The 20,398-nt window shown below is 38.0% G+C and overlaps 1 protein-coding gene across 1 annotated transcript in view; it reads right to left on the bottom strand.

Annotated features, from left to right (window-relative positions):
• GPC5 (glypican 5) overlaps window positions 1-20,398 on the bottom strand; it is a 615,376-nt gene that overhangs the window by 501,018 nt on the left and 93,960 nt on the right. Inside the window, exons 3-4 of the mRNA XM_063392300.1 lie at window positions 18,907-19,601; window positions 2,332-2,465 (exon numbers count right to left, since the gene is read on the bottom strand). Coding sequence (XP_063248370.1) covers window positions 2,332-2,465; window positions 18,907-19,601 — 829 coding nt within the window. The remainder of the gene's footprint in view (window positions 1-2,331; window positions 2,466-18,906; window positions 19,602-20,398) is intronic.

Genomic DNA, 20,398 nt, shown 5'->3' with positions numbered 1-20,398 from the left:
GCACAAATGTGCAATTACAGTCAGTGGAACCTGAAGATACTTTTTATCTGTTTAATCAGAAATGTTATTTATTTATTTGTTTGTTTGTTTGTTTTACATTTTCATCCTCTTTACTCGAAGCTGTAGTATGAAGTTCTGGAGAAAAAAGCATTACATACTTTCAAGTTTGTAGTTGCTATGGAAGGCTTTGCTTAGATTTTTTAAAACTCATCTAACAATTTTCTGGCATCAAAAGAACGGAGTAATTTCTTTCTCTTCTTATACCAAACAGTACCAGAAAATAACAGCTTAGGTCCAATGGTAAAAATAATCCAGGAGAAGTTCAGGTAGCAGCAGCCCAACATCTACTTCAAAATGTAGACTTTAACCTGGACATGCATTTGGAAAACAGAAGTACAACAGGAGGTAAATAAGGTGGAGTTAGAGAAGATCACTTCCTTAAGAGCAGGCTGCAAGCACTTAATGAAGTCACACTTGCACCTGAGGTTCTTACAGTTGCTATAGGAATAAAAAGTGAAATGGAAAGTGACTGTGCCCAATAAGGAAGAAGGTGATGCAGGAGGTAGCAAATGCAGATGATAGCAGATAGGAAGTTTTTATTCTGAAATCTGCGTCAGTGGATTTCAAACTTTATTTCCCTTCCCCTTTTTGGTGCAGAGTTTGCATGCCGTGAAATGTCTCCAGAATCTCAGGCAGGGGAAGGGAAGGGAAAGCAATGTTGCTTTGTGTTGCCCACTGCCTCTCATGACCCTCAAGGTCTCTGAGGCGATATCCCTGATGTCAATCTAGTGTTCCATGCTTTGAAACAAGGAACAGTCCTGGTTTGCAGAGTGTTAGCAATCAGAACATCAAGAACTCGCTTAGCTACACATAAATGAGAAACATGCACCCAAGTAATGGGTATTCCCTGAAAAACTTTTGTGTTGGCTAAAGCAAACTTCTGTTCCGCATATCCTTCTGTTACCACAATGTTTTGAAAACATTGGTATGTGGTATTTATATTTTGGATTGGGTTTTTTTCCTCCACTATTTAGTAACTGAAGATCCTTACAGTGAGAAGAATGGCTTGCTTTTAAAGCTCAGAGACACCTTTTCTTTTCCAGACATCAGGAGTGAGAAATTATTCCCTGCATTCCCTCACTTTTGTTTCCTTCTGCACTACGAAGTAAAATGAGAGGAAAAAGAGGACAAAGAAAACTTCTCTGTATTTTAGTGAACGCTATGACAGAAATTAAATTTCTGATTTTAACTTTGTACCTTATTTGCATAATGGATCCTTTAATCTTAACTGCAACACTCTTAATGCCTTACAGTGCTACTACTAGTTACCATCATTAAAAACCTGATTAACTTGTCTAAATATAGACTGGCCTTTGAGATTCCTTCAGCTACCTAAGATACCTGCAGAAAGCTGGAAGCCATCATCAAATCACAGAATCTGCCGATTTGTAAGGGACTCAGGAGGCTCTCTGAGTCCATCTCTTAGCCCTGCATAGGACCATCCTCAAGAGTCTCATCATGTGCCTGACAGTATGTTCCAAACACTTCTTCAATGCTGTCAGGCTTGAACTCTGTATACAACTTATGGGACACCTGCACCCTTCTCAGCAGGAGAAGACCAGTTGGGATACCCCAGGGTATCTCTGAGTGGCACTAGATACTTGCAGATGTGTGGGCAGCTAAAATAACTTCTCCTTTCCACAGACTGTATTGGCAGCTCAAACACCTAACTCATACAGTCACACCAAGTTCACCCTGCGATGCTGAGCCAGGTTTAAATGAGGTCTCCAAGCCTCTGCAGTCACTTCAATTCACTACATACCGGCAAAACAGCCAGAGAAAAAAACCCAGCAGGTCTTGCTTGAACAAGGCTTTCAAGACTTAGTCCCAAATGCTTAGTTTTTACAGCAGAAAGGTATGTAAGAAAAGTCAATCATCTTTTCTGTCTTATCAGCTTGTACAAATAGTTTTCTGTAAAAAGCTACAGTCACTTTTGGCCAGATTTAATAATGCCTGCTGATATGTAAAACTAAATGTAATTTAAAAAACTACACATAGAGCTAACACTCATATTCTATCAATATTATCCACCCTCCTAAATACTTTAATCCACACCAAATGATTCTGCTCATATGTCCATTACTTCTCAAAACAAAATCTCACGAAATTACCCTTTCCAAAATATAAGAGTAGACTGTGTTGCTAAAATTTTTAATTCTTTGGGGACTTTATTCTCTAGTAATAAATGCTATTGCATTGAGCATAATCTACTCTTTTGTAAATTAATGGCTTACTTTATTCTTTCTTTCTGGCTTTAAAACTATGTCTTACTTTCTTCTGTGGGCAAATGTTTCTTCGCTGTCTCTGGAGAACATCTTCAACCCTTGATTATCTTTTTTCTGATCAAAGGAGCAACCTGGAGACTCTTTAGGCTTCCTTACAGGAGGACCACATATCTTATTCACCTAAAAGGAAAAAAAGCCACAAGAAGAAGTGAAGAGCACATGTAAACAATAATTATGTATCTCTTAATTATTGCTTCACTGCATTTTAACAAGAAAGAAAGACTAAGCTATGAAAAGCATAGTTAACTACCATACTGTGTAACACTGTATCCATAATGAATGCAGCAAACACGTAATTAGTCATTTTATAGTAAAAAAAATAGTAAAAGCATTCCTTTTTAAGGGATACCAAGTGTATAAGAAAGTCACCAAGTATTTTATTGACTGTGGCTTTTTTTCTCCCATAAGGAAGTGCATTTTTTATGTAGACAGTATCAGTAACATCAGAGAATATTATGTGTTGTGAGTATATCTCTATTTTTTCTGTAATGTATCCCAATCCCATTTTAATATGCATTGAACTTTGTGCCTTCTTTCAGGGTTGATGAATTATTATGGGATGTTCAGCCCAGGTACACAAAAATATAGTGAACAGTTAGCATGGTAGAAACTTGCATTACAACATTGAAAGACATTAAGGTAATGACCCAAGATGTGAGTTTAATGATATTTGACCACAGATGCTGAAAACATCATTTTATGTCCAGCTTTCTGATCTAGATGTCAACAGATAAACATTCATGAGGCCTCATTTTCTTCTTTGTACAATGTGATACTGAGCATTTTGTATGACAGGACATTAATTCAAATTCATAGCTTATTATTCTTCCTAGTCATTGAATAAAAATAATTAGGAATATGTATATTTATTCAATAAAAAATAGTTATGCTTATAATCACCTGACAAGATACATTAAGCAGACTGAACAGCATGCATTTGTGTAAGCTAGAACTGGTGACAAACTAATACTGTATGTGATTTATGAAAACTCGGTAGCCAATAGGTAGTCAACTTTTAGAGAGAAAAAGGGAGAGGAGATCCATGAGGCCTCTAAGGCAGGCATCCAATTTTGAAGCAGAAACATTCAAAATGCCACCATGTGAAGGAAGGATGCTACATAGCAAAGATTGTTTCCTATTTCATTTTATATCCCTGCATGTAAGAACAGAGACAGCAAATAAATCTCATTTTCAAGTAATGCATTAAAGAGAGAAGTGCAAGTCTTGGGGACCATCTTTCCAGCCAAGAACTCCTGTAGAGCTAGTTAAGAAATACATTTAAAAATTAAAATAGAATAAACACATATTATTTTAATGAGTTTGTTGTCATGCATGTTGTCCGTGGTGATAATGAAAGGCTCATTGAATGCACTTGCTTAGACCAATGAAAAAGGAATCAGCATTATTACTACATAAGAACTAGTGTTCACTTTATGATTTGAAACTGAAGGTAAAGTTGAAAATGAGTAGTCATTTTAGGCTGTGGTTCACATGTCACAACTCAAACAGACAAGTTACAGCTTAAATCCCCTTCAAATGCCATGCATGAGTTTACCTGCAAGGCAATTATCTCTGGACATATGACTAATGTCCTTTAAGGGATTGCACTTTGAACATCACTTGAAGTATTCATTTCACCGTTTCTTCTTAAGAGGCAGTGTCTCCCTGGACAGCATCTTACCACATTCCATCTTGTCCTCAAATTCATTTTCAAACCTCCCTCAAACTATTTCCCCCATTACTTCTTCAGAACACTTTAAAGCATATTCCACCAGCTTAACTGGACCCCCCATTTTCTCCCTGTAAGTCTACACTTTTTCTTTGCTTCATGCATCCTTATGTGAGTTTGCTCTGTCAAGAGCCAGCCTCTGCAGCAGCTTATCCCATCAGCCACTCCACGGCAGTTTAATGGAGGTACATCAGAGACACAAAATGTTCAAAATGTTCCCATCATTCCACTTGTCTCACTTTTATCACATTATTTTATGCTCACTGAGGCAACACAGGGAGCACTATGTTTATGATCAGCTTTGATGAGAAAGCAACTGATTGTTCAAGTTGCCTCAGTTCCAGCTTCACATACACTCTTCAGCTACTCTGTGTCTTAACAAAATTAAAAATAAGGAGAGTGAGAGTGAGATCCAAATGTTTGGGAAGGAAGCTCTGTCTCATGACAGGCCTGGCTCAGGTGTGTAGGGTGTTGTAGGTCTCGGGTGCCTTGCACATCTCAACAAGGCACCTTTGCTGTCCCGGCACTCGCAGAGCCTGACTGCATGGTGAGCGCCTGTGGGGAGAGGAGAAACAGGCTGGAGATGATTTGCTGGCTAATGCAGACCCTGAGCAGATGAGTACCAGTCCTTCAGGTCAAGGGAAAAAAACAAAACAAAAAACAAACAAACAAACAAAAAACCAGAACAAAAAAATGCCAACAAAAAACCCCACAAAAAACCACAGAAACAAATTGGCTCCACCTATAGTAAACTGAAAAATATACGTTCATATACGTTCACCTTCACTAGGAAAACAAGACAGTCCACAGCTATCCATGTTTCTTGAATTTATAATAGTTCCATTATATTTTGCTCTGATTAAAGTGAACAAAATTTTTACAGTCGTAATGCCTTGGGCAATGGAGGATACGTGTTTTATATGTGTTGTACATTAAGAGTTTCAAAAATACTGCTTAACAGCTTTTCTCTGTTCTCTTTGAGTCAATGTCTCAAGAAATGCAATTGCAGTACTAGGAAATTTGCATTCACAGATATGTTCAAATACAAATCTTAGTTTCCAGTACAAAACCTTTCCTAAAAATTAATGGCTTAACTTTATATATGAAAATAACATTAAAAATCAGTAATTATCTGAAATGCCTTTTTAAGGACTGATTTTTTTCCCCGGTGTTGAAAATTCTGAAAATTGTAATAAAAAGCAGTTGACCAGCACCACATACACCTCTGCCATTCTCACAAAGATATGCATGACAGTAATCATGACTGCTGAGAAGTCAGTTCTGTTAATGAGAGCAACAGCACAAAATCAGCTCTTTAGCAGTCACTTAGACACAGTTTCTGAAAGATGAGTTACTTCAGCATTTACAGTAGTGATGTCAGCATCTGTGTTATTTTTCTCATATCTGTGATATTTAAAACTCTGGGACCACTGGCTTTGTGTAGTGGTGCCTCACCCAGCTGAGGCTTTTTAACCGTTCAGTAGTGTCTGTCACTTTTACATCATTAACTTTATGTGCATGACGAATTTACTTTTGACTCCCTCACTAACCCAGTCTTCATTATCAGCTGGTTTCTGCAGTAAACTTGTGCATATGAAAGTGTCATATACTCTTGTCTTGCCTTCAGGTGCCTGTTCTGTCTGTGAGCCAAATAATTTATAACTCAAATATGCTGGTATTTAATTTCCCAGTACAGGGCTGATAACAGTCTAAAAACCAGATAAATATGGTTTCCATAATAATGTCTGCTTTATATTTATTTTTAATGCATTCTTTGTGCATATCCATTAGCCACATTGTTTCTTAATTTTTAGTCTTTGGACTGCAAAATTAATCTTCCAATTTAGAAATCATTGAGTGCTATTATTTCCAGTCTTGAGAGACTGGAATCATAACTTTGAGAGAAGAGCAATGTTCTCACTACCCTTCTGAACTAATAAATGACCATCTTGCAGCAATATCTGACCAGAATGTATTCTTACTATCTTCAAGTTTCACTGGACTAGGATTTCCTCTGAATGTTTCCACAAACAGAGCATTTTTCTTGGCTTCAAAAGCAAAAGAGTGTGTAAAATTTCATCCTCAAATTGGATGAAAAATAGAAAAGTGAAACTGAAAAATAATCAAAAAATAATTCAGTGAGATACTTCCCACTGAATTTCAGGAAGAATTAAAGACTTCCAGAAAAATTTAAAACAGGCAAGCCTCAGCAACTTGCTAGGATTTTTTTCTTTCTTTTTTTTTTCCTTTTTTTGAAATGTTCTTAAATACCACACAATATTTAAGGGCATAAAAAGAAACCTCAGAAAATTATAAAACTCCCGATTTTCACAGTTCAGACAAACCTATTGTCATTATAGTCAGCATGCTGCTATTATGCACAATTTGTATGCCACAGTATGATGACTGAGTTAATTAAAAGCTCTTGTAATAACCACGCAGTTAAATTGCAATTAGTGCCACATGTGAACTTTATGGCAGTTTGATTTGGCTTGGTGCGATTCCCTAAAATGTCTACTTATGATTAGTCACAGTTTGGAAAACTGGAGCATTATAACCTCTGTATTTAAACAGAACTGCATCATATCAATAATGGTCGGACACTGTCCTCTAAGTTCAGACATTCAGTATGAGAAATGAGTCACATTCTTTGTTTCGGTTTTGGTTTGTGCCTTTTGTTCTTTTTTCCCACTATACAAATGGTTCTTTCTGACCTCAGCATTTCTACTGAAATTATTTTACATCAAATGACTGAAGCAAACAAGGCACAGTCCTGTGATGCACTTCAAACCAGATTTACCAAGTCTCAGTAGACTCAAGTTTTAAATGCCTGCATGGACTATGGACATACTGATACCTCCCTTGCAGGTCTGTGAGACTGAATCAATCTAGTTAACACCTGACACATACTCCATTTACAGGAACTCTTAGAGATATATGCATGTATATATGTATATATATGTATATATATACATATATATATGTATATAGCACACTTACAGTGCTTGTTAAAGTTACCAAAACAAACATGAGTTAAAGGAACTCTTTAAATATAGGAAAGGGCAGTTTTCAGACTCCAGATTCTCACACCCAGTCAGATCTGAGTAGAAGACCAAGAGGGTTTGTACCCAGAGAAGTGTCTTCTCCCCTGTTCCTTGATGCACAGCACAGTCTAAGTGATTAGCTATGCCATAATCTGATTTTATGTAATGCATGTTTTAGTTAGTGATTAGTCTGGTGGCTTTCAGTTCTAGCTGTCAGATCACAAACTTGCCACATTCCTTACAGCTAAACCCCTCAAACACTCGTGAGCAAATGGACAGCTGAAATCTAATAGCCCTAAAACAAAGCCAGAATGAAATAGCAGGCTGGTTGGAAATACATTTTTTACAAATGAAAATGTGCTTTTATTTTCCTTTCTAGAAATACACAAGGAATACTTTCTTCTAGAAACAGATTCTTGATGAGTTGTCAGCATTTCCAGCACCAGATTACTAATCAAAAATACCAAAGATTTTGATCAAGGAGAACAATTCATTAAACTGTTATAGCCTCCTTGGTTTGTTTTATTTCAGTTAAACCACGAGAGGGAGCATCAGTATTTCAGTATTCCCAACCACTTCAGTAGCCTTCTATTAGTTTTGGGGTTTGAGTTTTTTGGGTTTTTTCTTTTTTTTTTTTTTTTTTTTTTTGCCCTTGGAACAGTTGCTCATTTAATCTCAAACTTCTGTTTCAAAGAAAAATGCATTTTGATATATGAGAGGGCTCACATGGCATGGGAGATTAAAGTACTCCCTATCAAGACAAAATCCAATGTTTTGAAAACAAGGAGAGCAAGCGTGAGGTAATAAACATCTGCTTTTCCTTCAGAACAGGAAAAATGTTAATATGCAATAGTTAATCTGAGGAGAGAATGGTGGAGTACCACCAGGGTTTGCAACCCAGGAAAACTATGGAGAAATTCTGTATTATTTTCTTTGCTTTCTTTCCAAATTTTGTCTTCTCTACCTGAGACTACTTGACTCTAACAGTAGGTCTCAGACACAGAGAAATAAGCAAGTTCTGGACTTACAGTGGCAAATTACAAGATTCATACCTATGCTTAAGCATTTTACAGAATTTGCAAAAGTCCATGACAAGTGAATAGGAAAACATTGTGAACAAAAGCCTAGAGAATTAGACAGCAAAGATGACACTTAGAATAATGCCTGCTCAAACTACTAACAATTTAGAATCCCCTGCAAGACAAATCTTAAATAGATTTGCCAGCTAGTGATATTTTCAAAGAAATTTTATTCACAATTGAAATTGAAATTTCATATGATACTTGAAAATGTGCAGCTATAATTTTTCAAGAGAGATAGAGTCGGAAGTGGTTTCAAGCTCAAACCCAACCAGGTGTTATTGAGGAAAAATTACTGTAGACTGCAGATGTACAGAATGAACATCCACCAGCAAGGCCGTGGTAACCTCCTCAGGAAAGCACTGAAGTATTGGAAATAAAAGGAAAATAATTTTCTGTGATATATAAATTGAAATACAACTTGGAGATACTGAACTAACAATTCCACTTGGCTTGGCACTATGCAGCACCATTGCCAAGGGGAAATGCCCCATCCCTGGAAGTATTTGAGGCCAGGCTGGATGGGACCTTGAACACCTGGTCTGTTGGAAAGAGTCCCTGTCCATGGCAGGTCTGGGAACTAAATGATCTTTAAAGTCCCTTGCAATGTACACCATTCTGTGAGTCTACAAAATCTTCAGTCAAGACCAAGGAAAGAGACATAAATACAAGGAGCTTTCAAACCAGCTTTTTATAATCAGAATTTTTAAATTCGGTTTTGTAAAAGATTGCTGCTCAAGCTGTTGGATTCTAGGAATCACAGACCCCAAATTTCACGACTGATACTCATATCCTCCTTCGCCTCCTACATTTATCAAAATCAGTAATCCTGTCCAAGTTCTTGAGACTGTTCTCATATCTTATCAGTGTTTAATTATCTCTGCTTTCCTTCAGAATTTTGCATGTTGGGGATTGCAAAATGAAATCTAAGAGCCCATTAAATATGAGCTACTTAATATACTTTTTGTCTTCTGGTCCTTAATTACTGAAATTGTAAATGGTTTTTCATTCTGCTGCTCCATTCATGAGGGACTAACACTCAGCAAGTCTGGCAGTAAAAATAGTTTCTCCTCCTGAATGGAGCTGGAAGGGAAGGAAATGATTTTTTTTTTTTTTTTTACTTTAAATGACTTAATGTCAGGGGAAATCCGAATGTTCTCAGCCAAGTTACCCTGCAGCCAGAACAGAGCAGTGCCAGTTCAAACTCTTCAAAGGCAGTTCAACAAAAACTGCTTCTTATGAGAGGCTGCCAGCTCTCCTGATCCAAGTCTGCTTCAGTGGATGCCAAGGTGTTTCATTTATGTTCAGTGAAAACACTCTGTGGTTCTCCTCCAAAAAGAAATTATATAAAACCAGCAGTAGCTCTTTCCAAAGATCAGCTGCTTGTGTGGAGTTTGACTGATTTATTTATGCTTTCTTGTGGTTCAAATATATCTTATTACTCCTTTTTTCTGTGTGCCCAGCAGATACAGCTCTGACACAGAGGGTTAACATTGTGCTGTCTTGTAGGACACAGGCAGACTTGTTCTTTAAATCTAGGTCTAAGACCTAGGGTCACCTGTGTAAACCAAAAGAAATTTAGTATAAGTGTGATTATCAATGAAAGCAGATTAGGGCCTCTATAACCTTTTTCAGGCACAACTCACTTAAAACAAAAAAAGTATTTCAATTTACAATACATAATGAATTAGTGAAAGCAAACCAAGCTGGCTGCATCAGTACAATGTGTTTACACTTTATTACAGGCTGCAATTTATGTTTGAGAATTGGGAAGAGCAAAGCAGTTTTGTTAGCTAAATTCTGTGACAAAAGTATGTAATTTAATAAAATCATGTCCACTTAACAGTCATAATGCACTATTTCATTTAGCATTAGATACTGTCAATAACTCTTTCTATAATTGGAGGGTCACCTTTTTATGATAATAAGGATCAAAAAAGTCAGAAAAAAAGAAGGGGACAACGTACTATTTAGTTAGTATTTCAGAGAACCTATGTGTTTCTTTCCCCATTCCAAACTTCAGCTTACAAGATCAATGTTTCTGCTTCCTGTATCTGTATATGGGGTTTTTCAGTGCCTTCTCACTCTCTTCTTTGAACCTGGGAAAACCAGTTTTCTTTGAAGATCTTTTGCGACATATAAGACAGTCACTTATTAATACATGTTCATATCATTTCAGGGACCAAAACAGTCCAAAAAGCTCATTTGCTTCAGAATCTCTGGATTTTTCCCTTAAAAGTTTTTCTCTTTCATTACAAAGCATTGGTACTGATTTAAAGGCCAACTGAGATACCAGAAGTCTACTCGGCTCAGTACCTCTCTCTTTGTGAAGTTATTCTGTCTCACAATGAAAAATGAAGAGCAGAGAAAAAACACATACCCAGCCTAAAGAAAGGATTGTTATGTTCTTCTTTACACATGTTCATACCTTCTACTCAGTTTTGGGGAAAGAGTGAAAAGACTCCTTCCTTCTCCTTTTGCAAATATGAAGAATCAGATTGCAGTGTTTTCAGTCTCTTAGAGAATTGTCCTCACCTTCAGTCCAAGTGCCCAGTAGGCACATGGAGACAAAGCTGCCACTGTGCCAAAGCAGAGTTAGATATCTATCATATCACCTAAACCCAGACCATGATGGCAGCCCACACTGCTTACTCCACACTTTTCAGACCTCTGAGTCCCCATGCAGTCAATGGAAAGAGGAAAATCATTTCTGATCTGTGCATTTTGACCAAATTTTGCCTAATCTTCTGTCACTAAAAAAAAAAGATTAAAAACACTTTCCTGACATAACAGATCTCAATCTTAAAAAAGAAATACAGCAAAATGAAACATTTAACCTAAGTTTCAAGTAATTTCAAGTTGTGAAGCAGGTTCATTCAAAACACATTAAATATGAATGCATAATGCATGCCATGATATACTCCTACATTATTTATTTGGCAGTCTAGATTGAACTTGCCTCATGTGGACCTGCACTACTCAGCATTGCTTGCCAAAGCCATTCCTGTGTCTTGATAACCACGGTGGGTTGGACTTGGCTAAGAGCTGCCCTCTCACTTCCCCTCCACTAAAGAACAAGGGGAGAGAAATAAGAAGAAAAAGCTTGTGAGTCTAGATTAAGACAAGGACATCGCCCACCAATTAATGTCACGGCCAAAACAGCCTCAGTTTGGAGAAGACCAATTAATATATTGCAAATTACAAAGAGATCATGACGGTGGGAAACAAAGTTCAGACTAGAAACACCTCCTTCCTAACTCCTCCCTCCTCCATCTCAAGGTAAATCTCATTCCTTCATTTCAAGCTCTTCTGTTGCCCTCAGTCCACCAGGTACTGCAGAAGGCTCAGGAACAGGGGATTGTTGTCAGTCCATGACACTTTGCCTGTGCAACTTGCAGCCCATCAAGTAACTCCACTGTGGGAGACTCAGGGGAGGAATCTGGGCAATTCGGCAAATCAATTTAAAAAACACTTTTCAGAAAATGTGAGATGTAAACTTAGAAAAGTTCAGAGAAAAGGATGTACCTTGAAAATGGTACCATTTCTGGTACCAATGGTACCAAAGCTGAGATACCATATATTTAAATTCTGAGAAGCTGAGGAACATAGCAACTGATATTGTTTAGACAGTCGTGGTTTCAAGGTTTCATGTTCTTCTATTATGTTTAAAAAGTTCTTGATGGCAACAAACACTTCCAGTGTTTGCCACACATCTCCCAGTGTATAATAAACCTTAAAATAAAAGACAAACAGGATATTATCAAGTGTACATCCAGCAATGTGCACGTATTTTGTCTTTCTAATTTGCATTTGAGTACAATGCCTGGATATATCGAAGGAGCAGATCATAACCTTAACACCCATTTTTCCACAGTGTGTGCATAACTGAGCATGTATTATTGCCTCTGCCAATATTCTGTGCATGATTTCAAGCCTGTTTCTACATATTCATAAAAGTAGAACAATTGCACTGTAAAAGGACACCAATTTTGAGGATAATCCAGTAACATCAGGCATACAACTGCCATTCCAACATGTAAAATGCTCTGAGTTGTGATTATGACCATTTTTATATTAAATGTTGTACCGGGTATCTTCTTGTTATTGGGTAACAGTGATATCAGTCACAAAAAAACCAACATAGGAACTTGTAGTAATATATAGTGTGTGGTATAAATGCCAGAAATAAGGGTAATACGTCAGATATCAGTAAATGCAAGCTACTGAAATATATAGAAAGGATAGATCAAATGAAACAAGATGGGAAGAGCTGTCCAACTGCTAAGTACATTCAGGTAGGAATAAAGCCTAGTATGTAATGAAGACAACTTTTCATTAGTTAGAAACAAGCTATAAACATTTAATTTGGTGGTTTTCACTTTGTTTTAAAAGTTCTCCACTCTCTTTTCTGATGAAAAAAACCCATCCTAGCTTCAGAAGAAAACTTTTTGACAGACACAAGGAGCTTTTCCATGATGAAACAATGAGGAAGTGAAATAGAACACTAGAAGAATCTGAATTTGATGGAGGTCATGACTACAGTACTGACTTCATGTTACATTAGAAAAATGACAGATGTATAAAAATATGCCATACTGTATCATACAAGCAGTACAGTTTTTCACAGCTGTGGCTGGATGGGTATCTGAATGGAGAGAAAGGGAAGGTGATGGTCTTCTCTGTGTTAGTTAAAGCAGGAATCTTCTTTTCAAACACAATTGTATTAGATTTTAAACCCAATAGCTGTTCAGCAGTTTTCACAAATCAGTTTCTATTGATCTTGTGAAGTAATTTAAATTCATCCATGTATCAAGTAATTTAAATTCAGCAAAGTTATGATGGCACGGTCATATGACAAAAGCTTTAGGCAGAATTCCACAATTTTATTCCAGAATCTTCTTTCCTAAAAATTATAGGGGTTTGAGATTTTTTTGTTCTTTTTTAAAGTATGAAAGAACTTTATGGCAAGTGGCTCACTTGGGAGTTGTCTTTTACAAATTGGTTGCGGGAACACACACTTGCTGAAAGTTAAAAGAGTACAAGGCTAACTCCAGACAGATAGTTTGGTGACAGGAACACTATAATTAATTTTCCCACAACATCAAATTTAAGTAGTATCTGTCCAATCTCTAAACCAAAGCTCATTTTCCCTCCACAGCTTACCACCAATACCTCCTCATCTCTTGAGAACAAGGGTACTACTGCTGAGTGCTAGCTTGGCTACCACTTCCTTTGAGAACCTCCAGGTTATCACTCCCTTCATCTCAAATTTTATCATCCTGTTGTGGGGAATTTTATCCATGCTTAAGAGACAGTATAAAGATTCTTTTGCTTTGACCAGAGATGTGTGAGATAAATAGTGCACACAAACTTGTGAAGATTCAGTTTTAGCAATGTGCTTGCATGGCAATGTTCACCAGTCATGAGATGAAGCCAGTGCCCATATCCTGCACTATAAGAACACCATGAACATGATGTGTTCCTTCTCTGACCATGATCCCTCTATGTGGGTCCTACACAGTTACTGAGTAAAAGATGGTTGGCTCCTCAGTAAGAATACTCCCCTGATGCACCCACCTTCTAAGCCATTTCACAGAATCAGATTTATTTAGGTGGGATTTTTTGAGGTCGTAAAGTCTAACATCCCCGTTCAATCAGGGTCAGATACAGCTGGTTGTTCAAGTTCATGTCTAGTTGGGTTTTGAATATTTTCAAACATGGAAACTCCAGAACCTCTCTGGACAACCCATTCTACGCACTTTCATGGGTTTTGATTTCTGCTCATTGCCTCTTGTCCAGTCAGTGAGCAAAGCTGAAAACAGCTTGGCTTTTTCCTCTTCAGTGGCTCATGTATTTATACACACTGATAAGATTCCCCTGAGCCTCTTCTTCTCCAGGCTCAACAGCCCCATCTCCCTCAGCCTCTCCAGATATGGAAGATGCTCCAGTCTCATATTCACCTTTGTGGCTGGACTCATTTCAGTCACTCCATACCTTTCTCATACTGGGCAGCCCAGAACTGGACAGAGCACTTCAGATGTAGTCTCAGCAGTGCTGAGAAGGGATGGATCACCTCCCTCAAACTGCTGGCAGCACTCTTCCTAATGAAACCCAGGAGGCTGATGGCCTTCTTTACTGTACAGGTGCACTTCTCGTGTTCGACTTGTGTCCTCTGGGAGTCTCATACCATTTCTTCCAAAGCTGCTTCCCAGTCAGTCAGCCTCCAGCAGCTGTTGATGCACAGGGTTATTCCTCCCCAGGTACAGGACTTTTCATTTCCCTTTGCTGACCTTCATCAGATTCCCCTCAGGTCAATTCTTTAGCCTGCCGAGGTCCCTCTGAATGGCACAACCATCTGGTGTATCAGCTGCTCCTCCCAGTTTTGTACTGTCTGCGAACTTGCTGAGGGTAAACTGTTCCATCACCCCGTCCATTAATGAAGACATTAAAGAGTATTTGCCCCAGTATCAGCCCCTGGGGATCAGCACTAATGACTTGCCTCCAGATTGTGCTACCAATGACAATCCCTTGGGCCCACCCACCGATCCATTTTTCAGTCTTCCTCACTGTGCACTTTGACAGTTTATATTTAAGGATGTTGTAGGAGAGAGTCAAAGGCTTTGGTAAAGGTCAGGTAGACACCATCCATTGTTCTACCCATATCCCATCAATCTAGCTGTGCTATTAAGGGTGTCAAGTAGGTTGACCATTACTTCCAATCAGCTTTTTCTCCATTTGTTTGGAATATAGTTTCCAGGATTAGATACTCCATCATCTTTCCAGGGATGGAGGTAAGAGTGACAGACCTGCATCTTCCTGTATCATCCTTCTTACCCTCTTTGAAGATATCAGTTTATTGGACCAATTCTGGCTGTTTATAGCTAATTAATTCCAGCAAAAATAACCAGGAAGAAAAATAAAGATCTAAATAAAGTCTATAATTTTTTTTTTCTGCTAGCATTCCATGCCACAAGAAATATCTTCCTTTCTTTCCAGTATTTGACAGTTGATTTAAAAAAAAAGAAAAAAAAAAAAGAAAAAAAAACAAGACAAAAGTCTCTCTTAATAGAATTTAATTAAATTTAATTATGCCTATTTTTTAGGAGACACATAACTTAGATATTCTTTCAGGATAAGACTGAGATGAAAGAACTTGAGAGCTTCCACAATTTTGATATTTGTGTTGCTTCCAACTGCTTGGAAAACTCCTAGAATACAGTGAAGACAGTGCTTTCGAAAATCCCGTTCTGAATTTTTGTAGGCTTATACTACATATATATACATATATAAAGTACATACAAGAATTTTACCAAACATGTAGCACAGACTCCTAACTTTCAAAATAAGGAAATTCCAGAATTTGTGTGACCTTATTTTTTTTTAATGTTATGTTTCTGATTCCCACATTTTTATATGCATATGTATCTTTTAGTATCATGGTCACATACTTCATTTTCCTTCAGATCCCAAAATCATCAGTGCTCAGAATAGCAAATGAACAACTGATCAATATTCTTTTTCATCTCTTTTACTCAATATTAAACTCAGACACCATTGATCTTTTGGGAATCAAGAACAAAACTCATATGCAAAGTTTGCAGGGAAGATTTAACTATAAAGCTCTGTAAATTTTAGCTTTCTCTTGTCTCCTTTTCCTTTCCCCTTTTTCTTTAGCTTTTGCCTGACCTCAGACCCATTTCCCCTCCTCTCAGGTACTCTCTTTGGTCCACTCCAGTGAACCTCTCACTTACGGGCTCCCCAACTTCTAGCAGCAGAAATCTTCAAATAGCAAACTCTGCTAAGAGCACAGACACTCCCTCAACCAGCTTGACTTTCAGCTGCCAGGACAGTATGCACGGAGGCAAAGGGGTGGGAACAGAGAGATGAGGATGGTGCCAGAGCAGCACTTGGGTAATCCAGGGTGGCAGTAGCTTGAACTGCTGTTGAATCACACCCTAAGTGACACTGGAGGCTGCTCTGCCATGGCCTAGGGCTGTGACATTAATCCATACATAAAGGGAGAGGGAAAATGCTCTCATGCTGTAGATAGTAGCCTCCATCCACACCAAAACTTTGTAAATCATGCTTAGATCTCTTTGTCCTTCTGTCTTAACACTAACAGTGGTTTCGATAACACAATGGGAGTGACATGAAACAATTTATTATAACTCGTAAGCAAATTTCCATGGGTTGTTTGCTTGGTTTTTGGTTTGTTGAGGTGTTTTGGTGTGGGTTGGGTTTTTTTACATGTATATAAGGCTTAAATGTGTCATAAACTTCTTGTGCGTTCATCAGGCTGTACAGTGCCCTCCACGGGGATTTCCTTGGCTCACAAGCTCAGAGACCAGCCTGTGGCAACTTAGGCCAAGCCCAAAAGAAGCACAGGATGCGTCTGCAAGGTGCTCTGTAACAATGGGCATTTTTAGCTGTTACTCAGTGTGTGAGAACTACATACCATCTTCTTCAGATTATACAAAGAATGCACACTGTTCTTTCTTTCTGTAGTGCAGCTCTCTTAAACCTCTATTACACTATAACTGCACCAGCATTCACACAGCTGTTCGGTAAAAAAATTCTGTTCCAGCTAAAAAGCATAGAGTACACTATGCACTGAGCAATATATGGACATACAGACTTCAGGAGCAGAGGTGGCATCAAATATATGACAATATGTAGGTGTGAAAATACATAGAGCTGTGAATAGTTGCACAACCCACACATCTCCACTAGATTCTACAGAATAGCATCAAATAATGCACAGGTATGAAGATGATGAACAGGTGCTGCACTGATTTGTCAGGCAGCAGAGCTGTGGGAGGCAGGAATTAAAGGTGATTTTGAAACAGTAAGAAGAAAGGAAAAGACAAATTCCAGATGGACACAGAGTGCCACTGCTCTGCTGACCCGAGAGGAAAAGGGAACAAGCTGTAAATTACTAGGAAAAACGTTTTGTAAAAGGAAGACATGGTATATAGGCAGTAGTGTTCTTTCCACACTACACAGAGTTTAGAGCATGAATATACATCAGATTCAAATACTCGTGCAAAGTGTTAGAAAAAATCCTTTACATATGGTTATTTACACAAACAGAGCCTTGAATGAATAAAAGGACTACACAACTACATGTATCATTAAACAGGATACTCTGTAGATTCTCACATTAACATTTGCATAATTATGTGATACTTCCAAACATTTAATTTTTTTTCTCTGTTTGCTTCTTTAAAACTCACAAAATGTAATGAAATTCACTTTTAAAACTGCAGAGACTGATGCGTGCCTAAGCAAACCATTATTTGCTTGCCCATAATCATCTTTTCCCTGTCTGTTAGAGTCACTGATGCATTAATTGCTTATCAAAACCTGCAACAGTTCATGAGTCACTCTGAAGATAAAATAAATATTAATGAGCCAATTTCAATGAAATTCCTTTCCTCTGCCTCTTAAAGCTGAAAGACCGTATTTATTACATGTCAAAATTAGGTCTTGATACCTAATAAATGGGAAAATATGAACCATAGTGACTAGATCATCATTTTTCAAGGGATCATTGCATTATAGTCTTATTTGACCAAGTTAGTGATCAAAGAGAGAAAGGACGGGTCAATTACAACAGAGAAATTAGATGAAAGAGATGTCTGGGTCTGCTGCAGTTGGAGTAAAAAATGAAGTATTTGGGTTTTGAAGCTGGGAAATGTTTCTGTATCAGATGATTTTAATTTAACATTAGTAAACATATAATCTTCGAACAAATACATTGGCAACAAATATCATTACATGAGAAATTTTAGTTTTTACACAAGAAATTGAATGAAGGATGGACAGAAGGAAGGCTTGGAGTTTTCAGGAAGATCAAAATAAAGCACTTTATTTTGGATCCATATGGAGTTTTCATTAAACAAAAACACTAACTGGAGAGCTCTTCACCCATTACATTTTTTACTAAAATTCAGTGAAATACACTATTTTGGACTGTAAAAACTTTCATTTTGAAAACATGACTGTGCTGAGAGATTTTTAAGCCTGGGCTAATGACAATCCACTGTTGAAAATCCAAGTCTAAAACTTTTCAAATGAAATGACCCAGGATGAAGTCGGAAACACAAGTCCTTTCCTTGAACCTTTATTTGTTTGTTTGTTCTAACTTGTTCCTGAAAATGGTAGGTAAAGAAGATCCCACAGAAATCAAAGCAGCAACAGGGTATTTCCCTAAAAGGTAGTTAGAGAGACATCAGTGAGGCATTTTTGAGTCAAACTGTTAGTGAAAAATCCTTTTCCAAAAAAATGACAGCTTTTTTCAGGGAAGTTGAGCAGTAAGATATTATGGCTCATGAAGCTGGCTGGTATAAAGCAGATAAAGTGGGAAATTAGTAGAAATGAACCCTGTTATTCACTGATTACAGCAGAATGAAGAACCAATTTTATCAGACTCTGGATCGTAGTAAGAAATGAAGGAAGCTGTATTTATTATATTAGGCCAAGTTGTTTATTGTCAGCGGTCATGTCAGGTGCTTAGCAGAAGACACTGCTTTAACTTCAGCTCATCACTTATTGAGGCAGTCCTAGAAGTGCTCCTGCACCTCACCTTAATAAAGCTGAACTCAGATACGTGTTCCTCACCATAAAAATGCCCAAACAAATAACAGCTATCAGTGATGCTTTTCCTACTGTCATGTTTGCCTCACGTGTGGATAAAGCCAGCGACTTACCTGCTCCGACAATTCCGGCCCCTTGATCCGAGCCTGTCCCAGGGCATCACGAACAAGGGAATGGAAGTTCAGCAGCACGTGCTCAATGCTGTGAGCTCCGCTCAGGGCTCCTGAGAGCTCCTCCAGGGCCTGGATAAAGCCCTGCCAGTGGAGATCAACTTCTGCCACAGCAGCCAGGCAGCCTCGCATGGTGTTGAGGCAGTAGCCCATGCAGGGCTTGCTCAGCGTCAGCCCCTGGCAGTGCGGGCAGTACTGCATTCTCAGCAGAGCTCTGCTGCAGGCTTTAGAGAAGTGTAGGTGATCTGTTGTATTGATCACTTCAATCCCCAAGTTCAGAGCCTGCAAGAAAGTCCTGCTGGGTAAGAGTGATCCTCCCATTTGCGCTATGGCCTTTTCGGGAATGTTGCCGAAGGGCTTGATGTCTCTTCTCGCCACTCGGAGGCACTCCGCATATTCCAGGGAGATGTCAGTCGGACCAGGGTTAATCACATGGTTGTAGACTACTGGAAACAGGGTGTCAAAAAATCTGTTCACAAATTCCTCTGTGCTGACGTCTGTGCCAAATAAGAAGAGTCCAACTTCTGTGAAAAACTCCTGCACATGCACAGTAGCCTCAGCAGCCATGGTTCTATAGGCATTGCAGAAAAGTGTGCTTGTGTAATTCTCAGCCAGTCTGATAAGCATTTCAAAGGTTTCTGCAATAAATCAATCAATCAGTCATTATTTTTAAGGTTTAAGAAAAATAGATTAAGAACATAAAACAGTTACATTATGACAACTTACATATATCCCATATGAATTTCTGCATTAAAATTTTTGAGGAGACAAACTCCTCACAAACTACATCTGTTTTTTCTATATAGGGAAGCACATTACAAGTAATGTTACAACACAATTAATAATCCATGTTTTCTTTGCAGGTTACATTAAACACAACCTAAAAAAAAATAATAGGAAATAACTGAAAGCTGAGTTATTAATTTACAAAATACAGCAAAGCCCTGTTGTATCTGTCTGTGTATATAAACACATAAGCTCTCTCATCTCACGACTCATTGTGCAAGTTGCAATAAACAGCCGAATGCTCTCAGTAACTCCAAGTCATTCCTCTTACCATCCTAAATGGATGGGCAAAAATAACATTAAACAATCTAAATAACTCTTCAATTCTATTAAAACTTAAATCTTAAAGATCCGTTTTTATTTCATGTCTTCCAGAGGAAGCAAATGTTCCAAACACACATGAGAACATGATTTTAAACGGGGCTGTTTGGTCAGGCAAATGGTGTGGTCAAGAACTGCTTTCCTCAGGAACTGATGGATAATCCCTTGCTAAGCCTCAAGAACTGTATAATGAATAAAAGCCTGAATGGACAAACTTGCATTCATGTTTGTGAAATGTGTCCATTAAGGTGATAATCCTTAAATACACTTAGCAGTGTTTAATAAAGCAGCTTAAGTATACTGGAAAAATATCCTCTCCTGACTTAAT

The sequence above is a fragment of the Prinia subflava genome, chromosome 3 (genome assembly GCF_021018805.1).
Source record: "Prinia subflava isolate CZ2003 ecotype Zambia chromosome 3, Cam_Psub_1.2, whole genome shotgun sequence".
Taxonomy (NCBI): Eukaryota; Metazoa; Chordata; class Aves; order Passeriformes; family Cisticolidae; genus Prinia; species Prinia subflava.
This window is presented reverse-complemented; position numbering and strand designations above follow the sequence as displayed.